The following is a 23,878-nucleotide window of genomic DNA, read 5'->3' on the forward strand; positions in this document are numbered from 1 at the left end:
CAATAGATAATCACACATACATACATACACACACACACACGGACACACACACACACACAACCAGTTAAAGACACTCTACCTTGTTTTTTTAATCAGCGTGTTGGATGCGGGAAGAGGGAGTCAGTTCTCACATTTATAAATGTGTTAGGTACATGTGCATAATCCTTTTGTAATATATAGTGATTGAATCTTCCAAATATAGATTCCTAAATTAACACATTTTTCTCCCACAACCAACCTGTTCACCTAATTTATACTTGAGGGCAATGGTACACATGGAATTTCTGATTCTTTCATGTGCTGAAAATAGTAAAGAAATCAGATCAGGTGCAGAACACCCATGTTAAACACAACAGAAGATTAAGGATAAAGAGCACAGAGCTAGATTGCAAACACTCTAATGATTTGCAAGGACTTTAGTGGTTTTTTTTTAAAGGGAAAAAACATGAACTGTTTTTTTAGGAAGAACTAATCTGGGACTTCTTCAGACTCTCCCCTTCTAAGGCAGGGGGGATAGTTGGATGATGCTACAGGAATGTCCTGATCCAGGTGGGAGGAAATGGCTCGCATTAGTGCATTGCTGAGAATGGAAAGACAGTGACACATGTAAGAGATGTGTTGAAGGGAGAGGCGCCTGGGTGACTCAGTCAGTTAAGCGTCCCACTTCAGCTCAGGTCATGATCTTGCAGTTCACGAATTCGAGCCCCACATTGGTCTCTGTGCTGACAGCTTAGAGCCTGGAGCCTGCTTCAGATTCTGTGTCTCCCTCTCTCTCTATGCCCTCCCCATTCATGTGTGCACGCTCTCTCTCTCTCTCTCTCTCTCTCAAAAATAAAAACATTTAGAGATGTGTTGAAGGGATAATTGACAAGGATCCATGCCTGATATAGGCAATGAGAGACAAGGGGGAAAAAATCAGTGCAGTATCTAGGGCATCTGGGTGGCTTAATCGGTTGAGCTTCCAGCTTTGGCTCAGGTCATGATTTCATGGTTGGTGAGTTCTAAGCCCCGCATCGGGCTCTGTGCTGACAGCTCAGAGCCTGGAGCCTGCTTCAGATTCTATGTCCCCCTCTCTCTCCACCCCACCCCTGGTTGTGCTCTGTCTCTCTCTGTCTTTCAAAAATGAATAAACATAAAAAAAAAATAGTGCAATACCAAAGTTATTACCCCATGGGATTGAGATAATGAGAATTCCATTGATATAAATAAGACTGATAGAATTAGAAGTAGTAAAGTAGATCCTCAATCTGCCAAGTCTAAGGTGACCATAAGATGTATCTTTTCTGTGGAGAAAAGAGCACCTGTTTTTAAGATTTAAATGAGATGATATAAAGCACTTATGACAGTGCCTGGCACAGGGCAAGTACAATCCAAGTCTTAGTTCAATGCATTAAAATATATACCTATAAGCAGTTTCAGATGTCAGAGGAGAATTTAAATATGAGGCCTTCTACTTAGATATAGATTTAAGTATCACCAACCTCTTTTCCTGCCTCGGGCCCTTTGTATTTGCTGATATTTTTCTCCTGTCCTTCAAATGGCTATTTTACTTGTCATCATTGATGTCTTACCTCATAGGCTACCTCCACAGGAATATATTTGCATATCTAAATTAGCTCGCTCTCCAAATCCCCACATCTGTCTGTCCTTTATGCCAACCTGGTGCTATCATAAATTTTACCACAAACAGTAATCTTTTTTTTCACTAGTTCGCTAGGATACTGACTGTGCCCAGACACCAGGGTATAAGCTCCACAAAGACAAACACATTACCTCCTTTGTTCACCATGGAATCTCTAACATTTAACATGATTTCTGGCAACCAATGAGAAGCTGTCTCTATTGGGATCCGAAGTGTGGGCAGGATGAAGGGACGAGAGAGAGAGCGAGAGAGCGAGACAGAGAGAGAGAGAGAGAGACGAAGGGGAGGGAGAGAGAGAGAGAGAAAGAAAGAAAGAAAGAAAGAAAGAAAGAGTCACAAAACTAGCAACAGAAGGAAGCTGCTTTAATTCCAGATACCCAGGAGCAAGAGGAGGATGTGATGTTACCTGAGCCCAGTGGGAGCTGCCATGGAAGAGAAGGGGGCCAGCCAGCAAGAGCTGAAACAGAATAACTGTTCAGCAGTGAGAAGGGAAGAAAAATAATTACCCAAATTCACTTTCCTTCCATCCATCTATTGTCTAAATCCAACGAGAGGCCAGGGCAAGGAGGCAGCGATGTAGTCTATGGAGATCAGCCTCCCATGGCACAGATGCAGCTGGAGAAAAACCTGAGGGCAGGCAGAGAATAACCAGCACAGTGCTCAGTGAACACTCACGGTTGTTCACTCTACATATAGATGGTAGTTAAAGCAAAAGAGTAGATCAGGACTCTAGCAGAAGTGCATTTCGAGATAAACAGAAAACCTGGGCGCAAATGGGATACCGATTTCTCATTTAGGGAATGAGGAAAGAAAAAGGAAGTTTAAAAAAAGAAGTATGACTTTTGCTGAGGGCCACCCCATTCTTTCACTGATATTTCTCATGTGCTGATTCTATAATGTTACTTGTGAATACTTTGAATAGCCATCTTTCCTATCCCACATTTCAGCTGAGACTGGTTTCTCATCCATTTTGAGGCTTATGGTGTTCATTTGATTGTATTAGAATGTAGAGTTCTGCTTTTGACACCACTGGTAGGAAAACAAATGACCGATAGAACAAAAAGAGGGGAAAAGTCAACTGACTGCAATCACCACAATGCTAAACAAATTACTCTCACTAACTTTAAAGGCAAACTTGGACAAGGTGAGGTAAGTAGATATGCACATATCCTGCTGTCTGGAAGAAGTCAGACAGGGGAGTGGAAAAATGAAAAACATAACAGACAAAAGATGGATATCAATTTTATTTTTTATATATGTATTTTTTTAATTTTATTTATTTTTTTAATTTTTTTAAACTTTTATTTATTATTAAGAGACAGAGCATGAGCATGGGAGGGGCAGAGAAGGGAGGAGACACAGAATCCAAAGCAGGATCCAGGCTCTGTCAGCACAGAGCCTGACACAGGGCTCAAACTCACAAACCACGAGATCATGACCTGAGCCCAAGTCGACACTTTACCGACTGAGCCACCCAGGCGAACCTTTAATTTTATTTTTTTTAATTTACATCCAAATTAGTTAGCATATAGTGCAACAATGATTTCAGTAGATTCCTTAATGCCCCTTACCCATTTAGCCCATCCCTCTCCCACAACCCCTCCAGTAACCCTCTGTTTGTTCTCCACAACTAAAAGTCTCTTATGATTTGTCCCCCTCCCTGTTTTTATATTATTTTTTCTTGCCTTCCCTCATGTTCATCTGTTCTGTGTCTTAAAGTCCTCATATGAGTGGAGTCATATGATTTGTCTTTCTCTAATTTTGCTTAGCATAATACCCTCTAGTTCCATCCATGTAGTTGCAAATGGCAAGATTTCATCCTTTTTGATTGCCGAGTAATACTCCATTATACACATATATATATGTATAATGTATATACATATACATTATATGTATATGTATATGTATATGTATATACATGTATATGTATAATGTATATACATGTACATTATATGTATACATATATATAATGTATATATATACACACATACACACACACATACACATATATATATATACATATATGTGTGTGTGTGTGTATGTGTATATATATATATATATATATATACCACATCTTCTTTAAGGATGGATATCAATTTTAAACCTGAAAATTTTAACATTAAAAAAAAAACCTGCCAGTTGTTTTACCAGCAAAAAATGGGTTTATTTAGGAATAGCAGAGAATTGTAATCCAGGACAAGCCAGCTACAGGGAAAACCATAGGCAAGTCCAGAGACCCAAAGAGAGAACCACTCTTTTCTAGAGAAAAGCAGGGATTCAGGAAGGGCTGTTACAAACTAAAAGTCCATTAAGAGTAAACTAGGAGCTGGAAGTATAGTGGTTTTTCATTGGCTTAGCTGCCACTGTCTCTCACTGGCTGGGCTATTGCCCAGAAAACTTCCTTCTTCCTGCTGAGGTAATCAAGTAGTATCCAGAGCAATTTCCCTCTCTTCCCATTGGATTTGCAATGGTGGTAGGGGGTAAGACCTCCCCCTGCTGGCCTCCCAACTCGATTCTAAATGAGGTTTCTTTTTATTAATTTTCACAAAGGAAATGCTTCTCTACACAAAGGAGTAAGCTTTAGACTGAGTCATTCGAAGGGAATCATACCTATGGAGTACAGTTGTTACCTAGAGTACAATACCAACACAGAGTTAATTAGGACATTTGTAAAGGTCTGAAAATCCACAGTCCATGGTAGGATTTAAGTTTCTTGGCAACAAGAAGTCTCATAAGGCTCTTCCAAGCTTTGGTCTACTGATCAGATGTTTAAAAGAACATAGGGATTTTGTTGCTGTTGTTGCTGTTACAGCTACAGAAACACTGCAATTGACAAAACTCAGATATATCTTCACAGCAGAACTGAGTGAAATGTTTGTCCAGACATCAATGGGACTTATATTTTCAGTTTCTCTTCAGAAAGATTTACCATTGTCAACAGTACCCTGTTGTAGGTACCCTAATGTAAAGCATGATAATCTAAGCTTGAAACATTACATTTTTTACAAAAATGTAGGCACTTAGATAATTTCATATAAATTCTACCTAAAATATCTCTAGAAAATTTCTAGAATAAAAAAAAAATCTAGGAATTATTATTGAACTAAGAGATAGGATTATTAGTTCTCTGTTTTCCAGGCATACGGCAGTCAAGACTGGTTTCAAATAATCATCAAACCTTTGGAATTTAGTTCAAAAAAAAAAGCTCAACTATATGGCAGTGTAAGTAGACAATTTTAGAACTTTGAAGATTAACTATAATTAGAAGCACTTTAGCTCCATTTCACCCTTATATGCCCATAATATTGTCCTTCTGGTTATGGAAACTGCAGGATTCAGGCAAAAATACTGGGTCAGAATAAGGGCAAGGGTGAAATCATACTTTGAATATGGGACAGAGACTTGTTCCATTTTTGTTTGTTCCATTATCCCCAGGGCCTAGAAAACACCCAGCACATAATAAGCACTCAATAAATAGTTGCTGAATGAAAATGAATAAATGAATAGTCACTTTAAGCTGACCTAAAATATCTATCCCCAGAATGGAGAAAAGCGCTAAAAGTGACTCATCCTGGGACCTGGAAAGAAGACAGCCTGAGGGTAGCTGAATTATATTATAATGATAACATTTGTTTGACCCAAAGTTTCCTTTATGGTTCAGGAAGCTCTTCTTATAGGACCAGCCCATAGTGTGGAAACTCCTCAGTCCAAGATTTGACAAAGCATTTCCTATTGTGACATTCCAGTTTCCTCAAATTATTAAGCCTTTGTCACAAGCCTGACAAACTGATATCAGCCATAGCAGGCTTCATGTATGTGTACTTAATTTTTGTCTCAGCACAGATGAAAATTGAGACAATAAAAATTTTTTTTTACCTGGCTTATGCAGATGAGATGATCCATCTTCATATTGAAAGAGCGGACCTAGGCCGGCCGACTCCATTTTGTTCTGTGTCCTCCATCTTGAGTGACTATGTCCCCAACATGGTCCCCTTTCCGGAAAAATCGCAGAAAGAAATTCCCGCTCAACCCTCAGACCACGCCTCCTTCCCTTGAGTAACTTCCCGCTCACCTGTTCAAACTTCCTGTTCAAACCACGCCTGGCAACCTGCGCAACTGGACTCTGACCCTTCCCCAGCCAATCGGGTAAGGCCACGACCACTACCCCACCAACTGCCCCTAGATCCCTATAAAACCTTTGTGCTTTTGAAACTCGCTCTCTCTCTCCAGCATCTCACTGCTGCGTCAATGCAGGTAGGGGATTGAGCTCGAGCCAGCTCAAATAAAGGCTCTTTGCTTTTGCATCGGACTCAGCTCCCTGGTGGTCTTTGGGGATCATGAATTCTGGGTGTAACAATATTAAATTTCGTCTCTATTGATGCCAATCACAGGTAACTTCGTGATTCTGCCCTGAGATAGAAGTATCTATCTGAAGATATCTGGAAGATACCTTCTGGAAGCAGGTATCCTAATGAATCAATCAGGAACCCTATCCTGTTCTTCTCTGCAGAAAGCTTTCCATGGAAGATTCAGCACCATGTGACATTTTGTAGAAACAGAGTTGTGAGGAGATGACCAGGGGAGAACCTTTGGACTCAGCTTCAGGCTACATTCTTCACATTTACCAAATGGCTCCAGCTCCTCCTGGAGGTTACCCCTCTTGACCACCAGCCACTAGCTGATCTGGGTGTCAGTAAACCATGCGATCTTTGGTGTGCTCTTACAGACATGATTAACTTGCTACCTGCTGAGAAGACAGAAGCTGTGATTGTAGTTGTGGAGGTTTGGGTTATCCCATTCTTTTATTTATTCGTGCACACAATATATACTGATTACCTACTAAGCATCAGCACTATGCTAACATTAGGCATTTGCAATGTAGAAGCCAGCTCCCTTGGGACAAGGAAATCCTTGTCAACTGCAGGATGGGGGATGGGCTCTGTTCATGAGCATGAACTAGATGCAGCTTAGATGGTTCAGAATATTCTGTGTGCTGGCCATTTCCATACTCATTATTCCATGTGATACCCATATTTTAGAAAATGTTTAAAATGAGTTAGAGTCATTAATTAGTCAGTTCAAGGTCACAGAGTTAAGGAACAGGCCTCCTCCTCCGCATACAGAGTTCTCTGTACCAAACCTGATTATGCGCTGCAGTTACTACCCTAGAACCAGCTCTCCTAAACCAGTGCTTTCTCTTCTATAATATATGCCAGACTTGAAGAAAAATCTGGGGCAAATAAACACATTTTGTAAGGGCCAAGAAATTCCAAAATTGTCCAAAGAAAGAGACTAAATTGTAAGATAGGGATGAAATGCAAAGAATTAGTAGTAATTTGAGAAATATGGCTAATGAAGGTAGATAAAAATAGTTTAAACATAAAACTAATTTTTAAATTTTTCATGAGATAAAGGGCCCCATAAGAACTAAGCCAAATCTCTGATGGATGAAAAGGGTCAAACGCTAAAGATGTAAAACTAAGTTCTTTCATGTCTTAAGAGAGGGGTTAGAGGATGAAAACCCTAATTAGAGTTTCTTGGACAAAGATCTCCTGAGCTTGAAGCTCAGACTAGAAGTCTATATGCTGTATACTGTTATGCCCAGAATTCGTGATCTCCTAAAACCGCCAGGGAGCCGAGTCGATGCAAAAGCAAAAGAGCCTTTATTCGAGCTAGCTCGAGCTCAGTCCCCTATCTGCACCTATGCAGAGGTGAGATACCAGGGAGAGAGAGGAGTTTCAAAAGGACAAAGGTTTTATTGGGGCCTAGGGGCAGTTGGTGAGGTAATGGCTGTGGCCTCAGCTGATTGGCTGGGGAAGGGTCTGAGTCCTGTTAGGCAGGTGAGGGTGGGGGGGTTACTCAAGGGGAGGAGGTGTGGTCAAGGTGAAGGACACAGAACAAGATGGAGTCGGCCGGCATAGGCCCGCCCTTTCACATACCAATATTTTTTCCGACTACAGTATAGGTCCTTGGCATGCAATTCCCTTCAAAACCTGGTGTTAACATCCTTTCCCAACTTAGACCAACCATTCAGTCTGATTTTTCTGCATCTCCTGAGGCCTCATAAAGGCCTATGCAAGTCTGGGTTACCACACTGTGTTCTAGTGATTCATTACTTATCCATATTCCCCCTCAGATGACTGTTTTAGAGGACAGAGACTGAATCTTCATAGATTACATGTAGCGAGTACATAACCATGTGCCAGATACTGTTCAAATTGCTCTCTTCACTTAATTTTCAAAACAAGTTTGTGACCTGGGTAATATTGCCATTTTGCAGATAAGAAAGGAGATAAGAGAGGTTAAATAACATGCTCAAGGCTAGCAACTCTTAACCCAAATTTAGAATTTAAACCCAGTAAGTCTAGCTCCAAAGACTTATCACGTAACAACACAAGGTTTCCTCTATCACTCATATTTTTATTCCCAAACCCTAATGTGGTCCCTAGCTGGAGCAGATGCCCATTAAGTGTTGAAATAATGATTGAATGAAAGCCCAAAGCAGTTCCTCCTCCACTACTCCCCCACCTTTCATAGCGCAAACTTTCATAGCACAAGATTTACTGCCAGTACGGAAATTAAATTAGATGGCTCTCCTTAACTACATAGTGACTAACTTGTAAAAAGAGACAAGCTCAGAAATATGTTATGTGGAAAGAAGATATCAGTCCAGAACTAAGTTCTCCACACATAACCCACTAAGTGGTTTCTGAGAGTTGGCTGTATTTGGTAACCATACTCCGATCTAAAAATCTCAAGATCTTCATGAAATATTCATGGTTTTATGTTTATGAAACCCTCTTTGCAATTCATTAATACTAACAATAATACCTTTAAATGAGCAAAAAGGGTGGGGGGGCTTATAAAATTAAGTGATTTGATTTGGCAAAGATCTGTCCGTAAATCTCTGGCTAAGGCTGAAATGGGTACTATAAATCTGCCTATATAGTCTCAAGAGGGAAGAGTTAGTTTTCTCCCACTAGCTCACCATCTCAATGCTTCACTACATTATTTCTTCTTTCTAATGCCCTTTTTTTTCCTTTCCCTCTTATCTCATTCCCACCCTCTGCCAAACACAGAGTATGAAGTAGGGAAAGATAGGACAACCCCTGTGGGATGCATAGAGAAGAAAATTCCTAAATTTCTTTGAGAACATCCACCCTTTTCCTTTCTGCTACCCTTGTCTTTTCCTGAAACTAGTTAGTATTTATAAAGGTGTTACTGAACTTGCTCTGTGGGTAAATCAAGTGTTCTCTTAAATGGTCCCAGAGGCAGATTTTCTCTTAGCACAGCAGTCTGTCAGAACCGTACTGGGATTCTAGCATTCTATATTTTTTTCATACATCTTACCCCAGAAACAATAAGACCAACAAGATATGAAGTCAACCTTCCACTGGAGTTTTTGCAGCATTAATAGAGTAATGCTTTCCTTTCCTAAAACCTTCTCACCACATAAGAGACCGCCAGAGTTTAACTAAGTAATGTCAAAATGAAAAAGAAGGGGCTCCTGAGTGGCTCAGTCAGTGGAGCATCCGACTTCAGCTCAGGTCATGATGTCACCATTCAGTTCATGAGTTCCGAGTCCCGCATCGGGCTCCGTGCTGACAGCTCAGAGCCTGGAGCCTGCTTCAGATTTTGTGTCTCCCTTTTTCTCTGCCCCTGCTCCCCTCTCAAAAATAAACATTAAAAAAAAAAAGAATCTTGTTTAAAAAAATGAAAAAGAAAATATAATTGTATCATTTATGCAGAAAAAGTACATGATTCTTTCTAAGTCTTCCTCACAGTATGAGAAATCTGATTATCATAATAGAATGAAACTGAAAGATATAATTCTTCTTTAGTCAACAAATTAACTTAAAATCATAATATTGAGCAGGTAATAAAGTACACATCAACTGGCTTTCAGATCCACCAAAAAGTGTCAATGTGATTTACGTAGCCTTAAAATGTTAACACAAAATCAATATTTGACATAGTAATATATTTAAATGTTATGCTGAAAGTGCATTAAAGATTTAATGGAAGAAATAAAATTATTCTAAGTTTCCAAATTAAGTGGAGTTAATGCCACAAACAACATATCATTTTCACTGTTTCCTAAACTAAAAGTTCTAAATACAGTGGGGGGAAAATGTGCAATTTTTCACTTGCATAATAATCACTTAACTCTGTTATGATTGAACAAAAAATGAACTATGATTCGTTGTCAGTTTTGCAAGGTAGTGTTGAAAATGTTTTACTTTTCGTATTAGTAACAATATGCCTATAATTTTTTAAAATTAATTTCACAGAAGTCTATTCATACTTCTTTGTCACAAGAGTGAATAAGCAAAGAAAGCAAGCAATGACATGTAAAGAGTATGTCAATGCTTTTGGAATATAATTGGGCATGTTGGAAGATGGTATACCATAAAAATACATATAAAAACAAGAACTGAAATATCAAAATCTGTATATCAAAAAAGGAGCTTTCATGACGGCTCTTTACTTTGCTATTAAGTCTACTTTGGTGAGCAAAGTTATTTTGATAATTAGCAGTTTGGGGAGGAGTGAACTGCATAATTGTGCAGTTCTCGGAAACTGTGGGGAAACTGTGTTATAATCCATAGTCAATGTCTTCATTGCAGGTCTGAGCCTAGGTACCTATGATCAAGTGAGCTACCTCTGCTATTTTTTTCATACAAATTAAATATTAGATGAGAATTTAGATTATTTTTAAGGTTCTTTTCTTTTCTTCCCCTTCCTCCCCAGTCATAGCTCTTCGGCAGCAAGCTGGGCCCCCATCTGCTGGTCAGCTTGGGAACTTGTGTACTTCATTTATCCTGTTGCTTTGATTTCTGCTATTACTTGATGTTGGCACCCATTCCCATTTGTGCAACATTGCACATCTTGCAAGCTTTAAAATATTTTTAATATGCAGCCACAAAATCAGATCTTGAATTTTATCTTTGGTTTTTCTCTAAATTAAGAGCTATAAGTTTCTCTAAAATACAGGGGAAAGGCAATTAACTTGAGGCAATTTTATTTATGCCAAGTCTTTTCTTGAAGATTTGCAAATAATTCTGCAAGGATTTAAAGAGTCTAAGAAGCAGTTTCATTTGAAGAAAACTATCTCTCAAATGATTAAATACCCCTTGCTTTTTGTTATTTTTGCTTCTGAGTTTTCATTTCAAAAGAAGGAAAGAACTCCTGCGAGACCAGCTATATGCTCTCCAAGGTGCCTACCAGCTCTAAAATTCTGCAGTTTTATGAAAATAGGTTGATGAAGATAATGCCTAAAAAAGATTTTATTGCAAAATCACGTCTGTCTGACTCAAGTCCCAAAACTTAAGGTTTGAACTAAGGATATTTTAAAGCCAAATAAGTACATTTCTGCATTATTCATAAGCTGATTAGCAAGATAAATGAAGAAACATTTCTCTTAAGATTTTGATGGCATGTTTTCTTTTTTTTAATTTTTTTTTCAACGTTTATTTATTTATTTTGGGACAGAGAGAGACAGAGCATAAACGGGGGAGGGGCAGAGAGAGAGGGAGACACAGAATCGGAAACAGGCTCCAGGCTCTGAGCCATCAGCCCAGAGCCTGACGCGGGGCTCGAACTCACAGACCGCGAGATCATGACCTGGCTGAAGTCGGATGCTTAACCGACTGCGCCACCCAGGCGCCCCTGGCATGTTTTCTTAAAACAGCCTTGGCTTCCTTTATTTTATTTTTCTTTCACTTTTCCCTTTTATTCTTTCTTATGATTATATTCTTTGGGGTGGTTCAAATGTCCTCCCCCTGAAATATTAAAACTCCAGCTTCTTATCACCTCCTTGACATTATTGTACCGTGCTCTGAAATGGATTTCATAATTCATTTGCCATGTTTCATTTTGAACAATTAGACCAAACATTCATATTCAAGGAAAATGAATAGATATTTTACTTGGGATTACTTGAATTTTTCTTTCTTTATCTTTTTTGTTTGTTTGTTTCTCTAATCCAGTTAAAACTTATGTTTCCAAAGAAAAGCCTTCTATCTACTCACAGAATATTAGGAAACTAAATCAATCTTGGGGAAACAAGTAAGAAAATTTCATCATGAAATCTTCATGAAAACAAAGTTAAGTGGTTCTGGCATAAGAGATGTATCCATTCAAAAATATTTTTACTACATTCCAGAACTTAATTCCCTTAAGGTAAAGATATTTAGCTTAACAACTAAATATCCATATTATATAATGCACACAAATTCAGTGAGCAAGGCCAGAGTTATTCTTTCAGAATTATTTGAGTTGCAACATGTTCCCACACTACGTACTACCCTACTCCTGCTCCTACATGCTCCTACTCCTAAAATAACCTCCAAAAACCATCCTAAAAGCATTCAAATAAGATCTAGTCTCTAGAGCTGACTTTTGAATTGCACACACCCGCCTCTGAATCCCACATTCACTTCTCCTCCTGTATGCACACTCCCCTATGGAGAAAAACCATCCAGGCCCTAAATGTCCTCACCCATCTCATGCTTGTGCCTCAGCCCACTACAGTCTCACTTTTGATACCACTTCTCCGGTGAAACTACACTTTCTAAGGACAACTGTGTTTCTAAAACCTAATGGAAACTTTCACTTTCTCTCTTCTCCGAGCTCTCATAAACATTCAGTAGATTGGCACTCCTTAATTCTTGACTTTCTGTGATAAAACACTCCTGATTTCCCATCCACTTCTCTGGTTCCTTTTTCTTTGCCAAAAAAATTTTTTTATGTTTATTTATTTATTTTTAGAGAGGGGAGGTGCAGAGAGAGAGAGAGGGAGAGAATCCCAAGCAGGCCTCTTGCTGTCAGTGCAGAGCCCCACACAGCACTCGATCCCATGAATCTCGAGATCATGACCTAAGCAGAAATCAAGAGTCGGTCGCCCAACCGCCTGAGCCACCCAGGTGCCCTCCACCCAAATTTAAATGCCCCATCTCCTCAGAACTAGTCCTCTTTTGTTCTCATGCTCTGCTCTCTTCCTAAGTGGTTCCCTACCTTTGCATGGATTCCTTGTAACAAGTCGTCTTCAACTTACGTTTGGCTTCATACGTCACTTCTGAGCTCCAGGTACAAATATTCAACTCTTCAATTAATATCTCAAGTTGGGTGTTTCATGACAACTCATCAGCTCACCAGCTTCTATGATCATTGTTCCCCTAAACTGCTTCTTTTCCACTGTTCCATATATAGTTGCTCCTAGAGGACACATGAGGTCATCCTTGAGACCCAATTATTCTTCACCCGCATAACCAGTTATAAGGAACTGTTGGTTCAACCTCCAAACGTCTCCCATGTGTTCAGTTTTCTAGATCTCCTGCCATCCGCTCATCTGACTCACTATCGTCTCTCTCCTGTACAATCGGACCTCCTAAATTGTCCCCTCGTATCCATTCTCCATACGCTGGTGAAAAGAATATTTTAAAAGTCAAAATTAGGTCATGCTGTCAATTTAAAAGTTTCAACGTCTGCCCATTAGGATTAATAATAATATTATTAACTTGGACTACACAGCCCCCATTATTGGAACTGAACTTTCCAGGCCAGCCGTAAATTGCATCTTTCCCCCTCATTCCACATACTCCAGGCAAACTTGATTTCTTTTAGTTCTTCAGTTGTCCTGTGCTCTTTGTCTTTGCTGTGCCTACCTTTCCCCTGGAGCTAGCAAACACCTTCTCGTCTTTGAGAACGCAGTAAAACATCATGTTCTGCATTCCCCCCCAGACCTAGTGATGGGGATGTGTTTTATTCACTGCCACAGCACCCCACATTTCTCCTTAATGATACTCAGCACAACCACAGTTAAGTAATTACTTGCGTAATTTTTGTTGAATTTCCATGTGTGGCAGGATACTACTTTAAGATATTAATTGATGTTTTTCCCAGGTATTTTCTTTTATTTATATACTTTTTTTAATATTTATTTATTTTTGAGAGAGAGACAGACAGAGTATGAGGGAAGAAGGGGCAGAGAGAGAGAGGAAGACACAAAATCTGAAGCAGTCTCCAGGCTCTGAGCTGTCAGCAGAGCCCGAGGCGGGGCCTGAACCCACGAACCACGAGATCATGACCTGAGCCAAAGTCGGACGCTCAACTTACTGAGTCACCCAGGCACCCCTTTCTATTATATTTTGGTCCTCGCATATCAGGCAACTAGACCATGAGGCGCTTATTATCTAAGAAAAAGATTATTACAGTAGAAAACAAGGTCAAGTTCTTTTCTTTTAAAATCCAAGGCTTTTGAAAGCAATCGGCCTTCTGATCCACCCCATCCAACTCTACTACCTTAAAAGACAAAAGATTCCAAGGACAGGGGAAGAATGGAGCCAAAGGGATGAACGATATACGTGAGGTGTGTAGGACCCTATTCTGATATGTGAGGAGGGGGAATCCAGCAGAAGTATTCCCAAGTAGAGCCCAGAAAGGAGGAAAGCGTTGGAGTACTTCCTGACACATGTCTTGGCACAGGAGAGAACAGCTCCCGGAGGTGGAAGCAAATGGAAAGATGGGCCAAATGCTTCTTTTGGACCCAGGAAGAACATGAAAATAGATGAGAAAGAGCTAAGACCAAGACATCACTTCAGATGAGAGGAAAGACATTACAGGGGATGGCCATGTAGACAAGAGATAACCTGATACCAGCACTAGACAATTCCAACTCCTCCAAAACCTTAACATATCATAAGCACCCAGTACTTAGGAAAACTCCTAGAAATAGCAGGATGGGCACATGGATGGCTCAGTTGGTTAAGCATCTGACTCTTGATTTTGATTAGGTCATGATCTCACAGTTTGGGATCGAGCCCCTCCTCGGGCTCTGCACTGACAGTGCAGAGCCTGCTTGGGATTCTCTCTTTCCCTCTTTCTCTGCCCCTTCCCTACTTGCACTCTCTCTCTCTCCCCCACCCCCCAAAATAAATAAACTTAAGAAAGAAAGAAAGAACGGACTAAGAAGTTATTTTCCTTGGGACGCCAGGGTGGCTCAGTCAGTTGAGCATCCGACTTCAGCTAAGGTCATGATCTCATGGTCTGTGAGTTTGAGTCCCACATCGGGCTCTGTGCTGACAGCTCAGAGCCTGGAGCCTTTTTTAGATTCTGTGTCTCCCTCTCTCTCTGCCCCTCCCCCACTCATGCTCACTCTCTCTCTCTCTCTCTGTCAAAAATAAATAAAACAGTAATTTTTTTTTTAAGTTATTTTCCTGGTAGAATACCTGGTAGAATGGAGGTTTTCAGTAGACAATGTGCCATTCAGAAATTGGCTGTCTCAATATCTAGAAAGAGAAATTGGAAATAAGAATTGCTTAAACAACATAATGTTGGCTTATTTTTCTCTCCTCTAGTAGAATTTCTGAGGTCAGCCATCCAAGGCAGGTATGGCAGCTGCACTCTTATCAAGAACCCAGACCCTACTCAGACCCAACTATAAGGTTTCTTCATGATCTAAGATGGTTACTGAATTTTAGGCCAAAAGTGGTCAAAAGAGGGAAAGACAAGAAAGAGCTCATGCCAGTTGTCTCTCCACTTCTTATGGACTCTTCCTAGAAGTCCTTCTGAGCAATTTTCTCTTACATCTCCTTGGTAACCCTTAGCTACAGAAAAGTCTAAGAAATGTAATCTTTTAGCTGGCCTCCAAGAAAACAGGTTCTTCTATTAAGGAGCAGCGAGAGAATGGATATGGGATAGGAGCTTTCAGACAATAAGTTAATTCTCAGGGAGAAAATAGAAAGGTAAACTGTGCACATAGATTTGTGAGCTGAGAGTCACATACTCCAATCTGTCTCCCCTGATAGATTGTAACCTTAGAGAAAGCAGGGTCTATTTCTCTCTTGTTCACAGTGCTTTTCAGTTATGTAGCCCAATGTCTGTTACTCATTGGCAATCTATATTTGCTTATTGAATGAATAAAATAATTAAGGGAATGGGTAAATAAGAATACATGGCCTTTTACCACTCAGTACCGTGTAAAATTTGCTTGATGTTCTTTTGTGGTATGACAGTGATTAGTGCTACTTACTGAGTATTTCTGGTGTTCTGTCTCTGGATACATGGTAGGATGACACATCCAATATGCCCTGTGTCTCGGTGAAGCCATGCGATTATGGTCAATGAGTTAGTTGGGAACAGAAGTGACAAGTGTATCTTCTGGGTACAAGGATTCGATTGCCAACATGAGACCCACCAGGGCTCTCATTTCCACTGCCAGTACAGCTGACAACGTCAGAGATGGGGGCCTCTCCGTCAGCCTGAGTTTCTGACAAAGGTCACATGAAGCAGCTGACCTGCAGTGAGTATGTGGCATAAGCAAGGTCTATTTCCTAGATTCATAGACTTACTTTCCCCATCATATAAACGTAAGCTCTTTTAATGCAGCCGACTGAGGAAACATTTTAAATACTATAAAACACATTAATGTCATGGGTCCACAACCAGCTTGACCTCTGAAACAGTGAAGTCAATTTTTAAAAGTCAAGTTAAAAATAATCAGTTACAGGGGTGCGTGGGTGGTTCAGTGGGTAAGCTTCCCACTCTCCATTTTGGCTCAGGTCTTGATCTCACAGTTGGTGAGTTCAAGCTCCACGTGAGGCTCTGCACTGACAGCCTACAGCCTGCTTGGGATTCTCTCTCACCCTCTCTCTCTGTCCTTTCCCGCTCACACTCTCTCTCTCTCAAAAGAAATAAACATTTAAAAAAAATAATAGTCATTTCCAGTGTAAATAAAGATAGAACACTTAGATTAAAATATATTTTCAAGAAAAGCCTTTGCCTTAATATTTTAAAGAGCACAGAAATAGAAATTTTAAAAAAATTGGTTGCATTTGAATCAAGATAAGTAACGGCATTGTAACAAGTGGCATACTTAAAAGAAGGTGTTTTTTTTTAATTTTTCTTTTCTTTTTAAATAGGTTCCATGCCCAATGTGGGGCTTGAACTCATGACCCTGAGGTCAAGAGTTGCATGCTCTACTGACTCAACCAGTCAGGCACTGCTAAAAGAAGTCTTTTTTATCCTTCTTTGTTGCATACATAAATGAATCATGTATAAACACACTCACATGTAATTGTGCAATGTAAGTATTATTAAAGGGTATAATATAGAAATATTCATTTCTTTAGAGACAAATACCTCACAGTGGCACCTTCAAAGTATAGAATCGGGCTAATCGGCTTTGTTTCCCACTTTCTCAATCTATTATTAAATGCAGATTTTGAAAAACAATTAAAAGCCATAATATCCTTTGCTCTGGAATTGTGTGGACCATAAAAGTTAAATGAGATTTGGTTAATATCAAACAACTTTACCTTTCACATATAGTACAACATAAGCTCTATTCTAAAATCTCAGAGAATTATTACAAGACAACATTTAGCTTCTTCCAAGCCAAGCAATTTTAGTTGCTTTTAACCATTTTTCCCTAACATATGATTTCAGGGCTATTATGTTATATGACTTGAATCCCCTGCACAGAAATATACATAACTAGATCCTTAACGTATGTTTGAGATTTGTTACCCTTTTCTGGAAGAGCCAATTATTTTCCATGAGGATGAAAAAGATGTTACATTGAAGTCTGTTACTTCAGATGACTAACAGATAAACTACCCAGGCAAGAAGAGAAAATGGAAATAATTGGGTGTTTCTTTCCTTATAACTTAATCTTATAACTCCTATGTAGACAGTACCATCTGAGTGCAGACTGAAGTTAAACTTGTAACAGGCTCTGATATTCAGAATTTGTGTGCTATTTTTATTCTTCAATTTATGTCTAAATATAATAAATAATTTAAGAGATTTACCACCACTTCCTTAATATAAAAAGGAAGAATCTTAAGGAGTTTAATGGGGCAGTGTAGGCAGTAAAAAGATGACACTATGAAAATTAAAATATTGCTGGAGCCATGGATTTAAAAGATTTATAAGTATTCTCTCTTCACCAAGCTTCCCAGCAGCTTTTTTTTTTTAATCCTACAACACTAAAATTTTGGATCATGTTGGAGACTCTAGACCGAAACTTCTCCATAATGATGCCAAGGAAATACAAAAACATCTCCAGATGAGCCCACAGGCAATTCCAATATCCAGGTATAAACCTCATTTATTATTTTTTTTAAGAGTGGACTTTTCCAATGGGAGAACACAATAACACAATTTGAGTAAGTACCTACATTATCACCATTCCAGTTCACATAATGTGTCTTTGCAAAGAGTCCTAAAAAGTCATCAGAAACACACTATTAGACAGGCTTTTGGTCCAGAAACCATATGCTCAACCAGACTATGAGAAGCCTTATTGCAGATAGGGCATATGCTTGACAAAGCCATGGATCACCAGCTGGGCCCTGCTTCCTCAAGGAAGCTCCAGCTGTGTGACATTATGGCATCCTTCCAAGGGCAAGGGTTCCCTCCGGGCCATCAGAGAATCAAAAGAGTGTAGGCCCCTTGTGGTTGAGTTGACCCATGTAGTCCCATGCAGACATGTGCTGTGAGTACATGTTGTGAGTTGGCCTAGCCTGATAACTTCCCCACACTTGTTCTTCAGTGTCCTTTAAGACTCCCCCACAGCCCAGTTTGTAGATTGCTGGTCACTTTGATTTTACTTTTTTTTGATGATACAATATTCAGGTTCCACAACTATTAGGAATACATTCTGTGCCTCTTTTGACCTTACGTAATGTAAACCTATTTCCTTTCTAACCTTCTTAAAAGACGTTTAATGGAATTTTGAATTTTTCCTATTGCAAAAATTCTTAGGCTTTTGTCAAAGGAGATTTGAAATACCACATGAAATGATGTACTCACATCCCTCACCACCACCTCCAAATAACTGAATTACATAAATAAAACATTACATAGAAAGTGCTTTGCTACAATTTATGGGAGGTAAATTTAACAAGAACTGGCTCGTTGTAGGAAAATTCAACTTATCTTTTCCTGATCTTTTTATTCTATACAGGAAAAGAAATTTATGTCAGCTTAAAAAAAATCTATTACTGCTTCTCATAACTGAATCCATTATTTTTCTCTATGATCCATCAGGCAAAAACAAGAATAATAGATTGCTTTGACAGAACCTTGAACATAAATGTCTCTAAGAATCAAATGTAGTAAGTAAAATGGGTTTCAGGTGTTATTAAAACAAGAGAGGATAACCTCCTTTATATGTTTCAAAATCAGATCTTACTTAGAAATTTATGTAAGACAAATTATATAGTAGTTGAATTTTCACAATTAGACTCTGACTTTAAATAAAGTTGTCTTATACATAGTCAATTGATTTAAATAATTAGTGCTGACCTTAGCTTACAACTATTTTCTATTTATAAAAAAGTCAAAAGTCTCTATTATTGTTAGCTCTACATGACACATTTTAGTTACAGAGAAGTTTGAATGTCTGTATATACACACCTACTTAAGTCTCAGGGGATTTTCTCCTTAATGGATACCTACCCAGCATCTAATTTTATTCAGATAAGTCAACCTCCCAACTTGTCTCCAGAAAAAATGGTCACATTCCCAGTTTGAGTGGCACAACTTCTGCCAAGCCAATCAGCACATAACATTTACATTAAGTCTATCATTCATCCAGGGAAGGGCATATGACCCCGATTTGCCTGAACATAAAAAGAATGGTTTTTATGCACGCTAAAAATGCATAGAGAGATATTTCCCATTTTCTGGATGAGGAGAAAAGAACGGGGAGCCCCAGCTGCTACCAAGCCATCTGTGACTATGAGAATGAGGACAACGCTGGTGACACAGGAGAAGATGGGAATAACATGAGTCCTGTCAACATCGCTAAAGTGCTAGCGGTCAGGTACCTAGAGCCCTCTCTACCTCCAGCCTTCCAGTTGGAGCTCACACATAGTGCTTCATCCACTTTGAATGTGGGTTTCTGTGATGGTTTAAATATGCTCCTCTTCTGCTTTAAAGATGAGAAAATATACTCAAAATCTTCTGTTTCCTCATGGCTTGTTTCATTCATATTACTTTATGGCAGAAGATCTTTGTATATCTCCTTGATTTTGAAACTACCTTTGAGAACCCTCCCTCATCATCTAATGAAGCACAAAATTTGATACACCCATTGCTTAAGAAGACAGTAACATTCTTACAAAGGTTAATGCCATTTAAGATGAGTAAAAATCCTTTTGTCTTACCAGACAAAAATACAGTTTCATAACCAAGGTCAGACATTATTTCTAGCCTCTAGATCTAAAACCAAGCTTGGCCTATATTGTAGTCAATTTAAAACTCCAGCCTATATGTCAAAGGCCCATTTTTAAAAAATTATTCAGAAACCCAAGCTATAGCAATCCTACTATTCTCTTCTCATTTTCCTAAACTATTTTATACTTATTTCTCGATTTTGCAGGCTATTAGATGTTTCTCACCTATTTCCAGAGATAATAACTCATCTGCCTTGCAATCTGATTCTTAACATTAGGAGATTAAAACTAACGTAGATGATTCTCAGATGACACATACTGAGGTAAAGAAAAATCCCATGATTTCCTTCTACAAAATGAGAGAAATTTTAATTCTTTTTCTCAACAGCTGCTTCATTATTTTATGCATAGGAAAAAAAAATATGTGCAATTACTCCAAGTACAATCAAGTCATTTAACATGGCTTTACCATCATTGTAGTTACAGGATATTTTAAAAGAGAAAAAAAAATCTCAAAGCACAGGTCCTGCTGTGCAGCAAAGCAATCAGATTCCTTCATAATAACATCCTGATGGGATTCAGCAAACCGAGGAATAATGAATAACCACTTTAATCAGTAAACAGGAAAATGCTACAACAGTCACTGAGTAAAAATTGACTATCATCTGTTGATCCTCTTGATAGGTGATTCAAACAATAAATACAAATGTAAGTATTTTTAAAAAAGAAAAATAACTGGATTTAGTGTGCTTGATTTTGCCAGAGAGTGATAAAATATCATCATAGACTATCCAGCAGTGTGGGCCAGTCGATAAAATGAACATATAATCTTTTTCATAATACATGGCCAAGTTGACCCTATCACTTGAATGTGTCAAGGTAAGCTCTTTTCACAGTTGATTAATAAGCTTTATTTCTGGACTGATTATTGAACTTTTTTGCTACTTCATTATTTAATGTTCCTTTCCATGTTCATCTGATGAAGTTATTTGCCTCTGAATATGAAAATTCTGTTTCATAATAGTCTTCAAGTTTCCAGTGCAGTGTCTCAAAGGTTGGCCGTTCTTTAGGCTCTCCATTCCAGCATTCCAACATGATGTTGTAGAATTCTTGTGGACAGTTAGGTGGTTGAGGGAGTCTGTAGTTTTGACCCAACAACTGGATTACCTGAGCACCTGTCATGCCTAAATAATACAGAATGGGACCAACAAAAAACAAGTTAAAGATCAGGGTCTTAAATTCATAGATAATTATACTCCAGATTACAAAGCAAACTGATTTCCTTGGTGAGACTATGAGGTCTACCATCCCCTTCCCAGACTGCAGAGATTAAACTAAATCTTGCAGCAAATAATGTCTATAAGACTGCAATTTAAGAGCAAAGGATACAGAGGCAATAAACCACCTCATTAATGCAAATCATCGTCATCAAATTTTATCTATTATGCTCCCACAGGCACATGGTGTGGTCAGCCTCATAACTCTGCCCTCTAAGCCTGGGCAAAGCAGTTAAAGTCACACCTAAGTAAGTGACCTGCAGCAGAAAGGCCCATTTCAGGATTAATTACTCACCACTATAAGGTATTTTGCCATAAGTAATGATTTCATAAAGAAGGATTCCAAATGACCACACATCGGACTTAATGCTGAATTTATTAGCACGAATGGCTTCAGGTGCAGTCCACTTCACTGGCAGCTTTACTTCGTGTTTGGATTCATAGATGTCTTCATTATCTACCTGTTAATGCATTAAGGAATCAAGCCACGTTCCAGTGATATATATATATATATTTTTTTTTTTTCTACCCTCATTCATCTGTAACCTGCTTCACATTAAAATTTAGAGGGAAAAGATTCAAAATGAGCTTAGGTCAATTGATGATTACAGTAGCAAATTCCAAATCTGGCCTTTAAGACTGAGGAATCTATGAGAAGTCATTAATGCAATGTCATATAAGGGCCTACTATGTGCTAAAAACAGCATTGGCAGGAGCACTCTACTACATATGAGAGAATTCATGTGCGATGGTATTTAGCAACTGGTCTTTAGCAAATAAAAAAGAACAACAAATAAATAATGAAAGCAAAGCTTGTCTGTTTTCAAACTTACTGCTGGTATTGAAGAGCCACCGAGTTTAATAATTACCACATTACCACTTTTTAATACTGAAAAGTAGGATCCAAATGATTTAAATTAACATATCAACTCACTGGGGTTCTAATTAATTTATCAAGAAAAGAGATGATGAATTCATGAAGATCAAAAAAGAATCACTTATATGTTGTGTTTCATGTTCCACATCCATATTTTTAGGGCACAATGTAGAAATTGAAAATGAGGAGAAAAACACCTAATACTATACCTCTTATATAAGTTTCTTTTGGCCTGATGTCATGAAATGAGGGGAGGGGCAGAATTAAAAAGCCAATGATTACTGAAGAATTCTGGCAGCATGAAATTTTAGTTGGCATAAAGTAAGCAAAGGGGGATGGGGTAACTATAGAAAGTGTGATGCCTTTTGTAAGGAAAACAGAGACAGACAACCAGAGGCTTCCTGGTACTGAAAAATGGATCATTAATTCAACCACAAACTTAATCACATACTTTCCCATCTGGGTGGGCATCATTTTCCCTGTTTTTTTTTTTTTCTCCTTGGTGAAGAAATAGAAACAGGAGGTAGTTTATCTGTAAGGCTTTAGGCTACCACACAACTGTGGACAAAGATTGTGGACCACACAACTTGGACAAAGATTATTTTGAAGAATAACAGCAAATCTATTAGACTACTAGTATGTTAGTCTTTTAACCCATGACAAAACCTAAATAGAACAAAACAAAATTCACCTTAAAAACCCTTGCAAGTCCAAAATCTGCAACTTTGTAGATATTATGTTCACCAACAAGGACATTTCTGGCAGCCAGATCTCTATGGATGTAGTTCTGAGACTCCAAATAAGCCATTCCAGAGGCAACCTGTGCTGCCATGTCTACCTGCTGGGTCAGGTGGATTTTTGTTCCAGCATCATCTGAGCAATGAGAGAAAGTCAAAGGTTTACTTTGGAGAACATTTGAATTATTAAAGTGAATTCTGAGAATTACGATGAATGAGCTACTAGTGGGCTTAAGTGCCATAGCACCGATCTGTTGAGCAAGAAACATAATACAAACTATTCATTTCCTGTGAAGGGCAACAATTTTCAGAGTCCAAACACATTCCAAGGCTGTGGCCCTTCCTCCCCTAAAGGAACATTACACTGAGAAAGAAACAGCAGTATCACATGATTCAAACACAGCTATAAATACCTGAAAGAGTCCAGGTATTGTCATTTTCCGTAGCACGCACCACTGACTCATCTCTTCATGGAAATTATTTACTTGGTTGCCTCTAGATTTCTTTCAAACATTGCACAGTTTGTTTTAGTCCTTGACGCTATAAAATAATACTAATTTGCATGGCTGAGCCAATGAAAATTTCTCATTCTTCCATCATATTGTTCTTAGAAATTAGTTCAGTAACAAAAATGAAGACTATCAGTAGTTATAAAATGTGTGTGTTACATTTGTACTTCATTAAGCTTGATGCACTTTTTTCATTTCCCTTTTTAAGCCTGTTAATCCTAGAGATGGTTTGCTCATCTCTCCAGGCATGGACATGCCTTTGATAGACACAGTTTCTCCCACTACTCATAATCAGAAAATTATGCAGGAGAGTCAGTTTGGCCATTAGTAGAGAGGTTAGTTTTACTATGTGGGGACTTTGTGCAATGCGGTCAGCCATCCTGGATCCTGTTTAGCTGCTATACTGGTTAGTGGATGTCTTCAGATTTCTGGAGAATTAAAAGGTCTCATATAAATCCAAACTATCATCATCCCTGACCGAATAAGCCAAATATTACCAAAACTGTGTTGGATTCATGGTCAAGAGTCTTAGGCACAACTTCTGACTTGAGAGACAACTATAGCTCAGGTGTTGGAAAACTGGCTTGAAGTTAGAGTACCAGAATCTGGATCAGGGCTTTCACAGGCTCACATTTCTTCCTAACCTTAGGCAAG

The 23,878-nt window shown here is 38.7% G+C and overlaps 1 protein-coding gene across 1 annotated transcript in view; it reads right to left on the bottom strand.

The window, feature by feature from the left end:
- Positions 1–17,735: 17,735 nt before the first annotated feature.
- FRK (fyn related Src family tyrosine kinase) overlaps positions 17,736–23,878 on the bottom strand; it is a 111,606-nt gene continuing 105,463 nt past the window's right edge. The window contains exons 6-8 of the mRNA XM_043592156.1: positions 22,670–22,851; positions 21,397–21,562; positions 17,736–21,008 (exon numbers count right to left, since the gene is read on the bottom strand). Of these exons, the coding sequence (XP_043448091.1) occupies positions 20,797–21,008; positions 21,397–21,562; positions 22,670–22,851 (560 nt within the window). The 3' untranslated portion in view covers positions 17,736–20,796. The remainder of the gene's footprint in view (positions 21,009–21,396; positions 21,563–22,669; positions 22,852–23,878) is intronic.

Source organism: Prionailurus bengalensis, chromosome B2 (genome assembly GCF_016509475.1).
Source record: "Prionailurus bengalensis isolate Pbe53 chromosome B2, Fcat_Pben_1.1_paternal_pri, whole genome shotgun sequence".
NCBI classification, from domain to species: Eukaryota; Metazoa; Chordata; class Mammalia; order Carnivora; family Felidae; genus Prionailurus; species Prionailurus bengalensis.